The sequence below is a fragment of the Etheostoma spectabile genome, chromosome 2, assembly GCF_008692095.1.
Source record: "Etheostoma spectabile isolate EspeVRDwgs_2016 chromosome 2, UIUC_Espe_1.0, whole genome shotgun sequence".
In the NCBI taxonomy this organism is placed as follows: Eukaryota; Metazoa; Chordata; class Actinopteri; order Perciformes; family Percidae; genus Etheostoma; species Etheostoma spectabile.
The window spans coordinates 10,793,518-10,807,950 of NC_045734.1; the positions used below are offsets into that span (position 1 = coordinate 10,793,518).

Below are 14,433 nucleotides of genomic sequence, written 5' to 3' on the forward strand. Positions count from 1 at the left end.
GGGGGGGGGGAGAATAATATATTGTCATATTTGGAGGGATTCTGGCAACCTGAGAAAGGTGAAAGCTTACTTTCTCATAAGTAGCGGGGTAGTAGATGTTGATGGTTAGAATGACTTCTCCTTCAGGGACCATGTCAGCCACTGCTTCTGGCTTCCTACCGACAGTTAAGCGCTCCTGGAAATCACACGGAGGGTATATTATATCAAGATACAAGAACGGTTGTCTGGAACCTCCTCTGTCTATTGTACTCCAACGCACTCACCAGTTCATCCGCGTACAGGTCGTGTCTATTCTTGGTGATTTTAAGAGAGGCTCTGTAATCTTGTTTCTTTTTTCTCTGTCTGTTGAAAACAATTCGCAGAGAATTTCATTGGTTTACATGCCGTGAATTCCATTTGTTTACATGCCAACACAATATAAATTGTAACAATTGAGGAATGTATAATACGCTAGTGTTCTCAGCGTTGAGTCTGGAGGAACAACTTCTGTTTCAGGCTGCTCGTCCTCAGGATGGCAACGCAGGGAATCAGGACTTGAAAAGAAAATATAAAAAGTAATGTAACTACTTTGCAAACATGGTAAATACTGGCAAAAAGAAACCTTTAACAAAGTAAAAAAATTACTATTTCCTTTGTTACAATATAATACATTAGAGCACCGTAACCAATATGCAATGTCGGTCATACAATAAACCATAGATAAATAGAGGGGATAGAGGGTTTTGGAATTTGCATGGGCATTTTTTGCGTAGTGTATGTCATTTTCTTTATTTGCCGGGAACTAAAATTAAAAACAAAAACAAAAAAGTTCCAAAATGTCATTCAGTGCCCAACTTTGTTACTTGCACACCTGATGTCTAGGTGGTGTGTCCATGAGTCATCACCGTGGTCTCAATGTAAGTACGAATAACCAATCCACTCACGGCCTTATTTAGGGTTAGGGGACAACTGAGTTTTGAAATAACAAGGTCATAAGCAGTATGTCATCACAGGAGGAAACCAGCTTTACTTTTTTAGTCCTGTGCAAAAACGCTGTAATACCGAAGCATCTACGCTTCTTACTTACAGGCATCCGTACAGTTTAGTGTCCCAAATTGCACTATGGTCAGGATAGGGTTAGTTCGGGATCCGTTACAGGGAAGATGGGACACTAAACCGCACGTATACCTACTTACGTTGCATATACAGTGCACAATGATTGTATATAGTCTTTCAATGTGACAATAACTAATCTTAAACATTTTATTTGTAACAGTGTTTCAACACTGCGCCACTTTAGTAAGGTTACTTCTTCCAATACAGTTGATTGATTCTGATAAACTGTAACGTGGTGCAATTTGGTGATGTTTTATAAACCTGGTTACACGTCGCGAGACGGAAAATGGAAAGAGCAGGTAGTAGAAACATTATCATGAGACACAATCCGTGTTTGCTGTTTGAAACCGGTGACAAGTGTTGCTAAACGTTAGCGTTAGCTTACTTTACACTCGTTGGCGTGACTAACATTTCGTTAACGTTACCTGCAGATGGACTTGAGGTCAGTCATCGTCTCCGCACTGATCCCCATCTCTCTAGCAAAGTTAGCATCGAACGTGTCCTCGTCCTCCTGCTGATAGGAGTAGTTACTAGGCTTCAGTCTGTTCAGCCACTCGTTTCTGAAAGAGCCGATATGAAATATGTGAGTGTTAACATCAGTGTATTCATAATCTGGAATGTTTGTGTTCGAGTCTGTTGCCGTTGAGGGCTTCGACGCCGCCATGTTTTCCTGAGTAACTACATTTCGGCATTGAGGATCATGGGTAATGTAGTTTTTACCACACGTGGCGAAAAGGGCATCGTAGAGGCTTCAATACAAAAAACATAGAAATACCAGAGGACGGGTTATATGCATACCTATCTTGAGATGTTCATTTTAAAACAATTTTTAATAATTTTATTTTTGCCTTTTTTCCCTTCCTAATTTTACAAAATGTACTTCTGTACTGCCTTAAGAAGGAGCAGCAAACAATTACAATTAAAATATCTTTGATATAGACCTTCAGAAAGTTCAAGTACGTTCCCCATTTTCTATTTTAGACATCCAACCTGGCAAACCGTTTAAATGACATTTTTTCCAAATGCTGCCCACCTTAGCCATCTCATAAACCCACTCCTGTATTGACTGGACCCCTTCATTCTTCCATCTCTTTAACTCTTTTCTTCTGGTCAACTTTGACATATGATTATTGATTATATGATTATTCATTACCTTCATTCCTCTGATCTTAACCATTAGTCAAAATCATTCATCATTTATGCTTTTTTTCTTACATTTCACATAAATTAGGCTTATTGACTATTAATTCCAAAAAATAAGTGTAAAACTAGTGTAAATGAGTTGGTTCAAGTGGTGAAGATACTGGTGGTGATGGAAAAAAAAATAGTGCCAAAAACGTTGAAACAAGCAAGTGAAATGTGATAAAACATCAAAAAGGTTAAACATTAAAAACAGTGTCTAAAAGAGTGTTACTTTTGACCCGGGACAACACAAGGGTCTGTCTATCATTAAACTATTCTGGACTCAGCTTCAGAGTGTGGAAATGAACAAATCACCAGAAATAAATAGTTAGGCGGGAAGATCACATGCATGCAGATAACCAGAAATTGTAACCAAAACTACGTCAAGTTCTACCCCACGGAGCATCGGGGACATTGCTATGGGAATTTGTGATGACGTTTTTCCCTCCTCTGCCTCTCTTCTCCCTTAGTTCTCCCAGTTGTTTAAAGCAGCCTTACGACATTTACTCTCAAGTAGGCTATTGTACTTAAGTATAGTTTTGAAGAACTTGTACTTGTACTTGGACTATTATCATTTTATGTTACTTTATTCTTTTACTTCTACACATCATTGGGAAATAAGGTTTTACTCCAGTACATTTACCTGACAGCTAAAATGACTACTCTACAAAATGATAAAAAATAAAAAAAAACTTAAACTGAACAAGAGACTGAGTAGGGACCCCCTACCACATATAAGGTTTATAATTGAGTTGCATGATAAACTGTGCAGAATGGATGAAAAGAAATGGATATTATATATGCATTTTGTTTTAATGATTAAACATATACTATATCCAATACTCAACTCCTATAATTCTTATTATTATTATTACTTTTCACCATTGCAATTCCTTAATTATGTTAACTATATGTAAATACTGTATAATAACATTCCTTTAACTATTTTGGTAATACCGTACATATACACTCCTTAGAATTCTTTATTAATATTTCTACTCTGATATTTCTACTATTTGTGCAACTGCAACACAGTTTCCCTTCGGGGATCAGTAAAGTATTTCTGCTTCTGATTCTGATTCTGCTTCTGATTCTGCTTCTGCTTCTGATTCTGCTTCTGATTCTGATTCTGCTTCTGCTTCTGCTTCTGATTCTGCTTCTGATTCTGATTCTGCTTCTGCTTCTGCTTCTGATTCTGCTTCTGATTCTGATTCATACATCTGGAAAGCCCAGTGACTCCTTGAGCTTAACTGTATGACCAGAGGCTGTGGGCCTACCTATAGTAAGCTTATCTTCAATGTGTAAAGACACTTTTTTCCACGTATAGGCCAATTTATCTTTGCTGTTATAATGTTGAATTCATATTAATGTATATTTTCAAACATATTTTAATTTTCGAAATTAAATAAATAAATAAAAAAGTAATTTTGTTTGGCAAAAACCTCTAAATAAACCAGCTAAAAAAAAAAGAATTCTACCTTCTCTTTGTTGCATCAGTATTAACAATCTGATTTGCCTGCTTTTACTTTTGATATTATAAGTGGCCTACATTAATTATGTAGGCACTTTTTTCTTGTAATGGAGAATTTTCACGTTGCTCTAGGCTAAAAAGATCGCAGTAACATTTAGGCTATTGATCATAATTTCACACAGCCAGTTTAATCCATTAGCTGTGGGCTCTCTTCGTGCTACACATGCAGCTCGTGGAGGTTGCTGGTTAAGGGAGGTGACTGTCAGCTGCGGAGGATGAGTTGTTTCAAACAGGACCCACAACGATGTGGTTTGACATGAACCAACAGATCTGTGGGCGGCACCGACTCCCGACCTTATAAATATCGCGAGAGGCTAAATTATCCATTCGTCTTCAAGTGGAGAAATCTTTTTCGGTCCGTAGGAAAATAAAGACATCCAGTCTCTTAGCAACGTTTAACGTAATCTTTTTAATCTGACTCGAATTTCGACATCAAATGGAGAATAATAAAGAGAATTCACTACAACAGGTAGGTTATGTTTACTGCAGCTTCTCTACAGGTGTTTGATGACCACAGATAGTTTTCCAACAAACTTATTTTATTTATTTTTTTATTTTTTTTCTAACGCTGTTTCTGTTTCTTAATTATTTAGTCACGTGAAAAAAATAATAAGGGGAGTTCCAAGATAAGAGTTGTTAATGTTGTTTAAGTTTATTTATTTATTTATTTATTTAAAAAAAGCGAAGAATGTAATACGGTATACAGGATTATAGCCAAAGGCTAATTTCCATCCCTAGTCCCTGACAGGTTGATGGTCCCTATAAATCTATTTAATTAAATAAAACGAATCAGAGTAAAACATCACAATAAAAAATAACATTAATTGCAGATCAACAACAGGACAAATTACAGGTTTGATTTTGCGGTAGCCATTTTTTAAACTGTGTTCTCCTCAAGTTTCTTTAAAATCTGACATTGATGGTACATTGTAGATTTTCTATCTAAAGCTTTCATACCTTATATGTTGTCTCTAAGGGCTTACAATGTGAGATATGAGTATACCCAAGCCGATTCGAAATTTAGATTGGTTCTAATATATCTAAAATTGTCTAAAAGTTACATTTTATTCGGTTCACATTTTTTGAATGTGCTACTTGAAGTTCAGTTGCGAGTCTAATCACACCTATGTGTTTAAACTCTAGAACAACTTCAAGCCTCTTCTCCCTTACAAACATATTGGGGTCTGGTAGACTTATTTACCTTTTCTTGAAAACTACATGCACACAGTCTTGGACACATTCAGGTGCAAGTGAGAGCTTTCTAACCAGTTGCACACATTACTCATAACAGCTGTTGATTTGCAGCTTGCGTTTTGTCTTTTGTCAGTACATGTAGCATTGTTATTACTTTAATGCATTAGAGGTCCGATGGGGGCATGTTGACTGATATATTACGTTTTACTTTTTTTTCTACTTTCTCTTTTAAATTAATAAACTATGCTAAATTAAGTAGCCTACATGTTTTGTCAGGCATTATAAAATGTGCTTGAAAATAAGATTTTTCCTTTTTTCCCTGTTTCAGGTGGACCTAAACCAAATCAGTGAAGATTCAATGTAAGTGATATCATGCTTTTATTTTATAAGGGTTTACCGGAATGTGTGCATGTGTTTAAATGATTGGCACATAATGCAAATAATAAGTAGGCATGTAGGAATCCTATGGAAATATCATTGGAAAAGGCATGTCAACATGTCATATGATTAAAATCTGCTCATTGTATTGTACTACACACACACAAGAGGGCAGTATATCTTACTGGTACTTACTGGTCTAACTGTGCAGACATAGACAGTACTTTTAAACCCTCTTGTTTTACACACCTAGCTTGCTTACATGATGTAGATTTGACATCTCATCTCACAAAGCTTTGAAGAAGTAAAGCCTTGTCCAGAGTGCCACTTGCTTCTTGTCTTTGATACTCCCATGCTCCCAAATCCTTATTCATGTCACTATGTCTGTTGGCATGTACAAGCCTAAATTGATTTGCCTATTTGTCATTTAGATCACCTGAAATGGATTTAGAGGCTGCACTGAAGGAATGCTCAACCGCCCTCGATTTGTTTCTAAACAACCGGTTTTCTGATGCTTTGGCTCTCTTAAAACCTTGGTAAAGCCAACACACTTTAATAATTTATATTAGAATCAGAAACCGCTTTAATGTCCAAGTGTAAACACATACAGGGAATTTAACCCTGGCTTTTTGTTGCAGTCAAAGTACATAGACAGAAAACATAGGGCTAAACACAAGGGCAGCAATGCTGAATAAGTTAAACAAACATGTTGATACTATGTACAGATATGTTTGTATAGAAAAAGGGCATACGGACATACATACAGTAATGCAAACAAATGAGGATTGAGGATTGTAGACAGTAAGACAATAGGGCAATGCATGCAATACTTTCATGTTTAACACTGAAAATACAGTTTACTTGAAGGATGGACGCTTCGTGTAGTGTTACAGGGTTATTTCACAGCGTTTTCCCCTCTAGGAAGAGTCAGAGCATGTACCACGCAATGGGCTACAGCAGCATCTTGGTGATGCAGGCAGCCATGACCTTTGAACCAAACGACATGGATGCCGCCATGACGTCACTGAAAGAATCACTGCAGACATGCCAAAGGTATGGCTGAACAGTTTCATAAAAGTTTAGGATTTAAATTCCTACTTTAATATTGGGGACAACATGTGGTACATTCCTGAGTAAAGAAAATTACAATCATATTCTGTACACAGAAGAATGAATTGTTACATACAACATACATTGTTGAGACAATTAAACTGTTACCTTATACTTTGTGTTCCTTAGATTTCGGAAGAAAACTGGAATAGTGGAGACTTTAACAGGTCTATGGTTTAGACAACCAGCTGACAACCTGACAGAAGGTACGTGATAAGGCTGAGGCTTATCAGGTAGAGTGGTCATTTCTACCAATTTGGAGTGTCTCAAAGTGTCCTCGGCCAAAGCCTCAAGTGGCTCCCGATGATGTGCTGTGATAAACATTTCTTTTATGGCCATCAGTGTGTGTGTGAATAGGCTGAATAGTGCCTGTAGTGTGTAAAGCGCTTTGAGTGGTTGTTAAGACTAGAAAAGTCCATGTAACATAAGCTTCAAGACTGTGGATCTATAAGGAGAAGTTGTATCAGAAATAAACATAATACAGAATGTTATACACGAGGTGAACATGGGGTGGTGAGAGAATTTGCAGTGGTAGTGGGTGGGGGAAAAAAATGCAAGACCAAAGCTAGGAGGGTGTGGAGCCTAGGTGTAAGAGTGGGCGCTGACAGTAAATTAGGCAATCTCTCCCTGACTGCAGGCTCCTGGAGGAGGAAAACAAGTCTGGCAGGTCTTGAAAATATACGTATTTGATTCTGTATGATGTTTTATGTTGACAAACCGGAAACTCAAAGAAATTTGCATATCAAATTAAGCAATGACTCATTTTAACCAGAATCAATCAACATCTGGATTAATGGCATTAATCCAAGATGAGTCGCAGCTGAAAAAAAAAAGTGTGGTTACAGTTATGCCAGTGTCCATTTTCACTTTGAACTTTAACAAGTTGACTAGAAAAAAAAAACATAAGCTTCAAGACTGTGGATCTATAAGGAGAGGAATTAAAGTGCCAGTTAAGTGTTAAATGGACTTGTCTAATCAACTTGTTCACAGTGACAATATGGGTAAATGCAGTTTGGTTTGCAGTTTTTTTTTTTACAATATATATGCAGCTCTGAGTATTTTTCCACCCAGCATGTCATGTTTAATATCTGTCACAGAGGAAATGCATGCAGAGCTATGCTACGCTGAAGTTCTGCTGCAGAATGCAGCGCTGACATTCCTGGATGAGAGTATAATCGGCTTCATCAAGGGAGGGATGCGAATCCGAAACAGTTATCAGATTTACAAGTAAGAAGCTTAAATAGGTGTTTTTGTAGGCGACATACTGTAAACCGAAACTGAGAAAAGGAACAAAGGACACATTATGATGTTTAAGTATATTTTCAAATGAAATATTGTCTCCCGAATCAGGGTTTGCCAGGCGTTGGCAGGTGTCCCAACAGATATGGAAAACCAGAAGAGCACACACATTCATTTTAGGGGTGGTGTCAACATGGGGATTGGATCATTTAATCTGGTGAGAGCAATAGAAAACATTGCATTCGTACTATAGAACTTTGTGTTTTTGCACTCCTGCTGCTGTTGAGTGTGAAGTTGTGTCACAATTACCTTACCCTAACCTACTTTGTTATCAGATGGTGTCTCTGCTCCCATCCAAAGTCCTCAGACTGATGGAGTTTTTGGGCTTCTCAGGAGACAGGGTAGGTGCCATCAGTCACATTTTTCCCCAGTAAAACTCACAATATACTATTGGTGTTACTATAGCAAAGATTTTCTGTCAAAACAAAGAACCATTTGCTAATTATCTTACAGGAAATGGGTTTGTCAGAGTTGAGAAAAGGAGCAACCTGCAACAGCCTGCGCTCCATCCTCAGCACCCTGACTCTGCTGATGTTTCATCTCTACATTACAGTGATTCTGGGTAACTTTCTCCCAGGAATTTAAATCCCTCATTTATTTGTAGATAAAACTGATGTTTATCATTATATTAAGATTTGTAATGTCAGAAAATGCTGCTCATGTTCTTCTCTCAGGTACTGGTGAAGGAAACCTTACTGAGGCTGAAGCTCTGCTGGAGCCCTACATTGAAAAGTTCCCGAATGTGAGCGTTTTTTGTTGTAGCTGACTCTAACCAATGGCAGATCTCACTATTTTCTTGCCCCCGTCCTCAGGGAATCCTTTTTAATTAATGTGTTTTGTATCTGGTCCACAGGGAGCGCTCATTCTTTTCTACATTGCAAGAATTGCTTTGCTCAAAGGAAACTTCTCATTTGTGAGTACTGGTAATAGCTGGTCTAACAGGATTTGTCTAAAGTAGCTCAATGTTTTTAAAATGCAGTTGTAGAAAGAAAACTGAACACATAAGTCTGGGTTTCTCCACAGGCCCAGCAGAAGTTTCTGGCATGTATAGCCACACAGCAGGAGTGGCGTCAGATTCACCACCTGTGTTACTGGGAGCTGATGTGGGCCTACTGCTTTGAACAAAATTGGACGGAGGCATATCGATACGCTGACCTGCTCTGCAAAGAGAGCAAGTGGTCGCCGGTAACGAATATAACCTTTTCAGCCTGATGTAAAACTGTTTGTATTTACATTCCTTATGACAAGCTGATTGCTCTTCTCTTGCAGGCCATCTACACGTTCCACAAAGCGGCCATCTTGAGCATGCTACCAGAGGAACAAGTAACCACACTGGGAGAAAATGTGGTGGAGTTATTTAGGTTTGCTCAGAGAACCAGTATTTGGTCACACAACTCTGTAAGTTCTGTAATCATACAGTAACTGTGAAATGTGTTTTTGTCTGTAGGCAGGTGGAGGGTCTCAGACGGAGGATTGCTGGGAAGTCGATTCCAACAGAGAAGTTTGCCGCAAACAAGGCGAAGCGATACTCTTCTTCCAACCCTGCGAAACTATCCGTGCCTGCTTTGGTGAGGAAGTGTGTATGCACTATAACTTTTAATGACTCAACATTGAAAAGTCAGTACTGGCTTAATAACAACCATCTTTTTCCCCACAGGAGATGATGTACGTATGGAATGGTTTCACAATAGTTGGCAAAAGACCCGAATTGACTAAAAGCATCTTGACCACCTTGGAGGAAGCAGAGGAGCTGCTCAGAAATGATCCAAGTTGGAGCAGAACTTTAAAGCACATTGACTAAAGTGTTTTTTGTTTTTCCCTCACGCCCATGTGAAACTAACCCCATGTTATCTACTGTGTAGACCCATCGGAGTATCACCTGGATGACCAGTGTGTTGTTCAGCTGTTAAAGGGCCTGTGCTTGAGACAGCTGGGGCATCTGGCCAAGGCTGAGCTCTGCTTCAATCATGTCATTTCCAGGTGAGGCAATTTTAATGCCAAATGCATCACACATTCTCAGAAACTCTGGTTGCAAATAATCTATTACACTGGCTAAAAGACTTTAAGTAGTTTTAATTAATGCTCCATCCTCCTCCACTATCCTCCCTCTGGCTACAGTTTGCATCTGAACAGACTCCATAAAGTTGTTAATATGTAAAACTTTATAGTGCTTTTTAAATTCCTAAAATGACAGTGAGTGTGGAATGCACTGTTGCCTGATGGATGAAACCAAAACTACTAATGTGAAGACTAGTTTCTTTGTAAATACACTGCTACATGTGATGTGAATTACATTGGCTGTCTTTGCTAATTTTCCATACATACCTAGTCTTGCATTATATACATACTGTAGATCCTACTTTGTGTGATGTGGAGACTTGCAGTTACGGCACAACTGGAATTAAATTTGGCCTCTGTCCATCTTTTTTTGAACCCTAATAGACCCATGGATTGACTTTGATTTAATATTTTTTTGCAGTGAAAAAGATATCAAGCATGACAACTACCTGGCGCCATTCACAATGTATGAGCTGGGCCTGTTGCACAAGCAGAAAGGTGACATCAACACAGCCATCACAGTCATTGAAAATGTCACGTAAGTATTTTTAACCCATCTTCAATCCTAGGTAACATTTAATTCCACATTTTTATTCATCTTTAAAAAAAAAAAAAATTAAAAAAAAAAAAGCCTGCTTCTGGATGTCTTCCTTTGTAGTCAAGGTGGCATTTCCCAAAATGCTTTCATGAAATATGGCTGCCCAACAAAGTGAAATTCCATACTGCCATCATGTTGCACAAAGAGCTGATAAGTGATCTTATTTGTAGGATGAACTACAAAGACTACCACATGGAGTCGAGGCTACACTTCCGCATCCACGCAGTACTCAACACCATGGGCTCTTTTTCAGCCAAGGCTCCCCCTTCACGTACGCCAGTGTAAGAGACCGTTTGGAAGGATGCTCGCAAAGGACAAACGACCTGAAACTTGAAATTTTCTAGATGTGCTTGCTGCCAGCCCCTTGATGATGGTACGGCATACATCCAAACTTACAGTTGCAACCCCTTTTTTTTTTTTTTTTTTAATTCTTTGAATTGAATCTAGAGCAAGAACAGTGAAGTAGACTCTGTTGGCGACTTTAGGAATAGCTTGAAGATGACTTGGTTATTTCCATAATTACACTACAGCTGGTCAGAACCAGGGCAGCGTAAACTCAAGGAGAATGAGGATCAAGAAGCAAAACGCCTAGCTTTCACTGGTATTAACACTTCTTGTTAGAAGTCTCCAAAAATGTTATCCAGTCTGAGACTGTTTCACTTGTCTTGGTTATTTTTATTCATTGTATTAAATCTTTCTGTCAATATTTTAAGGATGTTGATGACCTACAGTTAAGCCATGTTCTACAACTTAACATTCTCTTGTTTAAAAAAAAAAAAAAAGTGTCTCATTTGATAAATAATATTATCCTAAAAACAGCATATGAATCAAATTATGTTCTATAGTTAATGGTGGTACAAAATGTAAGGCGTTATGCAAGATGTTTGAATACATTAGGTCACTGTATTCTCTAAGTGAAGGTGGTTCTTATCTTGCTCTATGTCCCATCACTGTATCTGTTGGCTAGTGAGAATATGATCAGTACATCAGTTTTCTGATTAGATAGTTCTTCCTCTCTGATTGAAAGTGAATGCTGCATTTAAATTGCATAGTAGTATTTGCTTGAAATAAACACCCGAGGTCTGTCTGAAGGTGCACATTTCAGTACACCTTCTGGGTAATTTAATAAAAGCTTAAACCTGGAGGATTTTCTGCCCACCTCAGTTCATGTTCCAGATTTTAAAAGGGATCCGAATTGTACTCAGCACAGCTATCCATAATAAACCTAACATTACATACCTAATCAGAGCTCATTATAATATAATCAGGCAGTCTCATTGATCTCTTTTCCAAGAGAGACCTGAGAACCAGAACACAAACACCAGAACAGAAACACAACTGTACAAGGACTTAAGAACACGAATCATAAAAAAAACTTCAGATAGTAATTAAACTTTAAACTCTCCACGGGGGATGCAAGGTCATTCCATTTAAAAGAAGTATCAGAAACTACTTCCGGCAACATGTGCGTAAGGATTTTGTTGTAAAGGAGCATTTTTACATTGCTGTACTGTATTGTACCTTAAGTAAAACATCTGAGAATTTGTCCACCAATTCCCAAATATGCCTATTTTTTTTCCATTCATAACAACACAAATATAGTAAAATATACTGAATAAATACATACCAAGAGGAAACATAGTAGGTTGGATTTTGCTGCCAGTGCGGGTGAGCAAGTGGGAGATGATCAGCTGACTCTGGCGGAGGAGGAAGAGGGATGAAGAAGATGGAAGGAAACAGAGACGAAGCAGAAAAATGTCTTAATATAGCGACGAGATCCCTCGAAGCCGGAGATAAAGAGAAAGCGTTGAAGTTTCTCAACAAAGCAGAAAAGCTGTATCCAACCGAAAGAGCCAAAGGTAACGTTAGGTCCGCCTGACCCCGTCCGGGGCTGTAAATTAGTGTTAGCTAGCTAGTAGCGTTAGCTGACGTTTGTTAACGTCACTAGCGGTGTACGCTTACATGAAGTTACCTGTTGACTCTTGCAAAACACATTTGTATAATTAGTTGACGTTAGTCGCGATTAAGGTTTGGTTGTAAGACAATAAATTAGGCAACACACATCTGAGTTAGCGTTAGCTAATGGGCCTAGCATTATGTTCGCTAACTAGCTAGCTAACCTAGCCAGCGCTTCGCTGTTGTGGACTTCTCAGTAATTTTGGGTAATATGATGTTGAGTGTTAGCCTGTTCTTTGCCGCTATCAGTGAAGCATTGTAATGCTCCAGAATACCAACAACTGACACAATTTAGCTAACCGTGAAACGTCAATCCATGATATTGCCTTCAGTGATTCAGAGGGCAATGCTAGCTGTCACTCATTGTAACGTCTTAAAAGCTAGCTGGACTCTAAAGCATTTTTCTATCTGTCATTTTACTGTCACTTCAAGTAAATACACTTTGGCCTGGTTACGTTATTGATGCTGCAACTTAGTTTAAAAGCTGTGGATTTGTAGGGATTTCGGGGAGGGCAGAACAGGCAGGTGGAGTCTGGAGAAGGATGTGGTCACGGCTCGGACTTAATGCTGGCCAGCCGACTGACAATCCTTTAATTGAATAATTGACCCAGAGTATAGGCTAATTCGGGACATACAACTGTGTCTCTGTAAAATGACGATCGACGAAGTAACGATGGGACCGACAAAGTGCTTTGGATTGTAGTTCTAAAAGGCTCTTTGCAAGATTGTGTGTGTATAGTTTGGATAAACTTGGTTGTGTGTGTGTGTGTGTGTGTGTGTGTGTGTGTGTGTGTGTGTGTGTGTGTGTTTCACAAGCTTTCCAAAGGAAGTTAAGGACTGGACCTTGGGGGGGAAAAGAAAAAAAACTAAATGGCAAATATATGGTCACCAATTTGCTGAAAAGTTTGTAAGACCACTGAGTTGGAGCCACTGCTTCTCAACACCTCTGGCACTAAAAGTCTGAGAGAGTCTCTGAGAGGGTTTAGATGTGTACAGGTCTGGCATTGAGTAACCAGGGACTCACATACCCAGTTGATGCAATCCAGGGCATCACACATAAAAGGTTGACTTCAGAAGGCAGACCAAGCATTTTTAACCTAGTTTTAATCACGACAGCCGCATGGGGGTGGTTCAACCTGTCTCACAAGTAACTTTAATTTTGTCCTACTGTTTTTGAGTTATCTCTGTATGAGTAGTACTTAGGTCTGTTTGCAATGCACATGTGTATACACACTGCATGGTGTTGTATATCTGTTTATGATATCACTGTTTAGAATGTCACTGATGTTCCAAAACACTTTTTGTCAACAAAAATCTGTCTTTATTGCCCAATAAATAAATAAATAAAAACATGTGACACACATAAAAGGCACTCAAATGTGTAAAATTAAAAAAAGACACAAGACCACAAACAAAACTACAGCTATTCTGATATTCCAGATGCGTCTGATGCCGGTTGGTCAGTAACCCTTCCCTCACATCAGTGTCCCGTATCATAACCAACAACAATGTACAAGTGCTTGAACAGGAATTAATTACAAATGATTACAGTAATGCAGTACCAATACAATAATGAATGGCTACAACATGAACACCTGATTTAAGAAACTTCTGCTCGTTTTCAGCCCAAAAGTGGATCAGCTGCCATGTATCCTCCTGCATCCCTGTGTGATACAGGACGGTTTATTAACGGTTTAGCATGTATCGATGTCTCCAAAGCAAGTAGTGTTGTGCACGGATATCAAGCAAAATTCTCTGCTAATAGTTAAAACTGTAGACATGCATAGAGTCCATTCAAGGCAGAGAAATGCGGGACTGTTGTGCAAATCAGCAATGTAACGTGAACATTAGTGGTTAGCATAGCAAACTAGCGATTTTTCAAAAGTTTCAATTAAGAACATGGTGGCAAATATGTATGTACAAGACTGTCACAGTTTTTAAATCAATTATTTAAGCCAAAAATACTTACATTTAAGGTCTCTCTGGTCAATCCTGCTGCCATTGTTGCCTGTTGCGCAATGTACATGGATAC

General features: G+C 38.5%; 3 protein-coding genes across 3 annotated transcripts in view; 2 read left to right on the forward strand and 1 right to left on the reverse strand.

Annotated features, from left to right (window-relative positions):
• snapc3 (small nuclear RNA activating complex, polypeptide 3) overlaps window positions 1–1,791 on the reverse strand; it is a 4,805-nt gene extending 3,014 nt beyond the window's left edge. The window contains exons 1-4 of the mRNA XM_032534255.1: window positions 1,521–1,791; window positions 450–533; window positions 264–342; window positions 71–175 (exon numbers count right to left, since the gene is read on the reverse strand). Coding sequence (XP_032390146.1) covers window positions 71–175; window positions 264–342; window positions 450–533; window positions 1,521–1,759 — 507 coding nt within the window. The 5' untranslated portion in view covers window positions 1,760–1,791. The remainder of the gene's footprint in view (window positions 1–70; window positions 176–263; window positions 343–449; window positions 534–1,520) is intronic.
• Window positions 1,792–4,063: 2,272 nt separating this feature from the next.
• Window positions 4,064–11,178, forward strand: ttc39b (tetratricopeptide repeat domain 39B). Its single transcript, XM_032534192.1, has 18 exons — window positions 4,064–4,277; window positions 5,331–5,362; window positions 5,812–5,916; window positions 6,302–6,433; window positions 6,620–6,696; window positions 7,588–7,717; window positions 7,841–7,946; window positions 8,065–8,130; window positions 8,243–8,351; window positions 8,464–8,531; window positions 8,643–8,702; window positions 8,813–8,974; window positions 9,059–9,150; window positions 9,237–9,357; window positions 9,447–9,558; window positions 9,652–9,769; window positions 10,269–10,385; window positions 10,616–11,178. The coding sequence occupies exons 1-18, from the start codon at window positions 4,245–4,247 to the stop codon at window positions 10,728–10,730; spliced, it is 1,755 nt and encodes a 584-aa protein (XP_032390083.1). The 5' UTR covers window positions 4,064–4,244; the 3' UTR covers window positions 10,731–11,178.
• Window positions 11,179–12,040: 862 nt separating this feature from the next.
• dnajb14 (DnaJ heat shock protein family (Hsp40) member B14) overlaps window positions 12,041–14,433 on the forward strand; it is an 8,403-nt gene continuing 6,010 nt past the window's right edge. Inside the window, exon 1 of the mRNA XM_032534267.1 lies at window positions 12,041–12,304. Coding sequence (XP_032390158.1) covers window positions 12,163–12,304 — 142 coding nt within the window. The 5' untranslated portion in view covers window positions 12,041–12,162. The remainder of the gene's footprint in view (window positions 12,305–14,433) is intronic.

Bases quoted from the DNA above. Each gene is read 5' to 3' on its own strand.
- ttc39b (XM_032534192.1), top strand. From the start codon at position 4,245: ATGGAGAATAATAAAGAGAATTCACTACAACAG. The intron at 6,434-6,619 runs GTATGGCTGAAC...TGTGTTCCTTAG, and splicing joins TCACTGCAGACATGCCAAAG to ATTTCGGAAGAAAACTGGAA. The intron at 6,697-7,587 runs GTACGTGATAAG...TATCTGTCACAG, and splicing joins AGCTGACAACCTGACAGAAG to AGGAAATGCATGCAGAGCTA.